This window comes from Tupaia chinensis, unplaced genomic scaffold (genome assembly GCF_000334495.1).
Source record: "Tupaia chinensis unplaced genomic scaffold, TupChi_1.0 Scaffold000346_1, whole genome shotgun sequence".
Classification (NCBI taxonomy): Eukaryota; Metazoa; Chordata; class Mammalia; order Scandentia; family Tupaiidae; genus Tupaia; species Tupaia belangeri.
Genome location: NW_006159840.1, coordinates 629,419 through 634,057, shown reverse-complemented (window position 1 = coordinate 634,057; position 4,639 = coordinate 629,419). Strand labels below are relative to the sequence as shown.

Below are 4,639 nucleotides of genomic sequence, written 5' to 3'. Positions count from 1 at the left end.
TTTTTTTTGGAGAGATTTTTGCTATAGGGTATGTGCGCTCGCCAGATAGACAGAGAGAGACAGAGAGACAGAGAGAAACCACCCCCCAGGGGGGATGGCCATGCCATAATCCCTTCTCCTCCATTCTCCTTTTGGGAGCTTGGGCACGCAAGCACACGTAACGTGCCCAGCGTGAGTTTTAAGCCACCGGGTCCGGGACGCGAACCGCGGTTGACTACATAGGAGTCGAGTGACATAGCCATTACGGTAACTGCTGGTCCCATTATACACATTTCTAAATAGAGTCATTTGCTTCCATGACTGTGGTCGAGGAGACACTACTTCAAAAAGAAAGCCAGAACCAGAAGATGGTGTGATGGTTAAGGTGCTGCACTTCCACATGGCCGACTGTAGTGACTTGCTATCTTACTCTCTCTGTCACACTCTATCTCTCTCTCTTTTTCTCTCTGGTGAGTGCATGTACCTTATAGCAAATTAAAAAATAATAATAGGGAACCAGCAGTTAGCGTAATGGCTATGTCGCTGGATTCCCACGTAGTCGACCGTGGTTCACATCCCGGATCCGGTGGCTTAGAACTCACATTGGGCGTGTGTGCGTGCGTGCCCAAGATCCCGAGAGGAGAATGGAGGAGAAGGGATTGCGGCGTGGCCACCTGGGGGATGATTTCTCGCTTTCTGTCTCTCTGTCTTTCTGGTGAGCACATGTGCCCTATAGCCCTCTCCTCTCAAAAAAAAAATAATAATAATAATAAATAAATAAAATTAAATATATAACTCTTTAAAAAAAGAAAAGACAACCTCTAAAATAAAGCAGCTTTCTTCTTGCTAACTGTTCATCACATCATGGTTAAGTGGATATGTAACAAGGTATGTGAAAATCAGAATCAACAAATGACTTTCTATTATTCAACTGTGCTTCCTTCAGTTGGGAAGAAACCATTTACTTCAAGTATCACAAGAGGGGATGGAGTTAAAATTTTCAAATATTGTCACCACTGTCTGCTATCATAGGTCAACAGTAAATGTTTACACAGGGGTTATAGTCCATTACGAGTTTCAGATATGTCCATGGTCAGCACCTTTCCTTTGGTGAGTGTGCTGGAAAAAGCTAGCAGATGGGTCGCTGACAAAAACTTAAAACTATCTTCATCATGGTGTTAGTAACATGGGAAGTTAAAATCAAGTTACTTGAGACTGAAAATAGATGCAGGGAAAACTAAAAAGACAGTATCAAAATAGTCTTTGAATTAAGTTAATAGAAGGCTAGTTATAAAGAAGATGTTAATATGTAATCCACTGTAGCCTTTTAAGCTACAATGGATTAGCAAATATATTTAAATAAGTAAATAAAGTTGAATTTAAAAAAAAGGAATTGGTTTCAAGCAACCTTTAACAATTATCATGATAAATAATTAGAATTTATACTACTGGGGCCAGCATGTGGAGTGGTGGTTAAGGCACTGGAATTCCCACATGGCCGACTGCAGTTCAAGTCCTGGACCTGGCACCTTGCTTTCTTTCTCTCTCCCTGGCAAAATTCATGCAAAATAATAATAATAATAATAAATAAATAAAATAATTATTTTTAAAAAAAGAATTTATGGGACCAGCACTAGAATTTATACTACTGGGGCCAGCATGTGGAGTGGTGGTTAAGGCACTGGAATTCCCACATGGCCGACTGCAGTTCAAGTCCTGGACCTGGCACCTTGCTTTCTTTCTCTCTCCCTGGCAAAATTCATGCAAAATAATAATAATAATAATAAATAAATAAAATAATTATTTTTAAAAAAAGAATTTATGGGACCAGCACTTAAGAGTAATGGCTATGTCGCTGGACTCCCATGTAGTCAACCATGGTTCGAGTCCTGGACCTGGTGGCTTAAACTCAAGATGGGCGCGTGTACGTGCGTGCCCAAAATCCCGAGAAGAGAATGGAGGAGAAGGGATTGCGGAGTGGCCATCCCCCCTGGGGGTAATTTCTCACTTTCTGTCTCTCTGTCTCTCTCTGTCAAAAAGCCCCCAAAAAAAAAAAAAAAAAAAAAAAAAAAAAAAAATTTTGCCTCCAAGGGAGCATAAAACTTTTTTTTTTTTTTAGGTTTTTCCACAGGCTGGAAAAGCCATAGTTTGCACCAACTGGAACCATACACCCAGCACACAGCACAGTGCCAGGCCCATAGAAGGAATTCAGTACCTATTTGTTGAACGTGTAACACTTTAAGTGAAGGGGAATGACCGGGAATACTCTTCTGTCAGGCTAGTCCTACTTCTGAAAATTGGAAAGGCAGGCTTGTTCTGTGACTTATGGTTGATGGAGCTGGATGCTATATGCCTGACCACATGACTCAAATCCTGGCCTTTGTCACTTGAGAAAAACACTGGCATTAAGAAGGCAGTGTATTGGGGCCAGTGGGTGGCGTGGTGGTTAAGACGCTGGATACTCCCACATGGCTGACCATGGTTCAAGTCCTGGACCTGGTGGCTTTCTCTCTCTCTCTCTTTCTCTCTCTCTTTCTGAGTGTCTCTCTGGTCAAATTAAAATAAATGAATGAATAAATAAAAGAATTCTTTAAAAATTAAAAAAAAAAGAAAGAAAGAAAGAAAGCAGTATATGTTTGTGTGCAGGCCCAAAATCCAAGCATGGTTTCTCCCTCTTTCTCTGTCAAGCACATATGCCTACTAACAAAATTAAAAAAAAAAACAAAAAAAAAAAAAACCCAGAATGAAAAGGCAATGTGGGTCAGTTAGGCAACCATATTAAAAAAGCTGAGTCTTGGGTCCACAGATGGTGCAGTGGTTGAGGCACTAGACTCTCATAAGGCCAACCAGTTTGAGTCCCAGACCTGGCAGCTTGCTTTCTCACTTTTCCCCTCTGTCTGTCTCATCTAGTGAATGCATATACCCTGTAACAAATTAAAAAAGAGTAACACTGATGATAAATAAAATTAATAATTTTTTTGTGTGTGCAGAGATTTTGCCTTAGGGTGTGTATGCTCAGTAAAGAGAGACAGAGACAGTGAGAGGGAAAGTGAGAAATCAGTCTGGGGATGGGGGAGATGGTCACATCACAATCTCTTCTCCCAGGATCCTGGGCATGCACACACATGTGCCTGGCATGAGTTTCAAGCACCCAGGTCTAGGATTTGAACTGTGGTTGGCCATATGGGAGTCCAGTGACATAACCACTATGCAATCTTCTGGCCCCTAAATAAACAATTCTTTAAAAAAAATAAATAAAAAGCCGAGTCTTAAGTTTGATATAGAATCTAGTAACAGAGATCAGAGGAGAGATGACAGAAGGAATATTTTTTTTTTTTTCAGATTTTTCTTATAGGGTACGTGTTTTTTTTTTTCAGATTTTTCTTATAGGGTACATGCTGTCACCAGACACAGAGAAAGTGAGAAATCACCCCCCGGGAGGATGGCCAAGCCACAATCCCTTCTCCATTCTTCTCTTGGGATTTTGGGCACGCACGCACACATGAGCCCAGCATAACACATGAGCCCAGCATAGTTTCTAAGCCGGAAGGTCTGGGACTCAAACCAGAGTCAGCCATACGGGAGTCCAGTGTCTTAACCACTACACCACCTGCTGGACCCATCTTTTTTTTTTTTTAAGTTTATTTCTTCCGTGAAGAGAGTCAAGTACAGAAAGCCCTCAAGAGGGCCTGCCTTCTACTCTCAGCCCCCTGGATCATGGGCGCCTGGCATGCTCAGGGAGGTCCCAGGAAGTGAACCCAAGACCTTTCCCATGCAGGTCCAGTTGAGTTACCACGGAGCCACCACCTGGCCCAAAGAGGAGGGAGTCTACCAAGAACGCAGAGGAAACAGGGACAGGCGTGTGTGTGGTAACAGCTTTCTCTCAGAATCCTGCCCTCTCCGAGGGTCACCGAGGAGTTACCTGCTGCCAACACATGTCCGAATATGACCTCGGACACCTCCTCCGGAGCCACCGAGGCCCTCTTCAGGACTTCTCTGATGACCGTCGAGCCCAGCTCATGCACAGGTACAGTGGACAAGGCACCATTGAAAGAGCCTACAACAGAAGGCGGAGACGCGGAGACCCGCCGCTGCGGCCGGCCGAATCGGCGCTACCTGGAAAGGCCACCGCGAGGCGGCGGAACCCTCGCCCCACAGCGCCCACACCCCGGATCCGACAAAGGGCAGAAACGGCCCGGGCCCGGCTGACTCCCACGGCAGCCCACGCACGCCGCGGGATCCCGTCTCCTTCCCCAAACCCGAGCGGATGGGATGCGGCCCCAGCTAACCAAACAAAAGGGGTCTGCGGTCCAGCTGGCCAGGGGAATGGAAGGCGATGGAGGGAACAACCACTAACCCCGAGGGGAACAGCCCGACCCTCGGGAGCGCCGGGCTCGGACCACCGAGCGGACCCGCCCCCTCACACCGCAGGGCGGACCGATAGCGCCTCCCGTAGCTGCCCAATCAGGGGCCTCATATCAGGACGTCTTTCTGCACTGGCCAATGGGATAGCCAAGCTGCGCAGTGGCTCTACCCCCGGGAGCCAATCCGAGCACGAGGGGTGGAGCGGGCTGAACAGACCAGAAGGGGGCGGGGCCGCCTGCCCGGGCGCGGGTTCCAGGGCTCCTGGTCCCGGGGTCCCAGCTGCCTTGCCCCGCCG

General features: G+C 46.4%; 1 protein-coding gene across 1 annotated transcript in view; it reads right to left on the bottom strand.

Moving 5' to 3' along the window:
* The window catches only part of ACAT2 (acetyl-CoA acetyltransferase 2), a gene marked incomplete at its 5' end in the record, with an annotated part of 18,011 nt that extends 13,568 nt beyond the window's left edge, over window positions 1-4,443 (bottom strand). Inside the window, 2 exons of the mRNA XM_027773355.1 lie at window positions 3,902-4,036; window positions 4,269-4,443. Coding sequence (XP_027629156.1) covers window positions 3,902-4,036; window positions 4,269-4,443 — 310 coding nt within the window. The remainder of the gene's footprint in view (window positions 1-3,901; window positions 4,037-4,268) is intronic.
* Window positions 4,444-4,639: the final 196 nt, after the last annotated feature.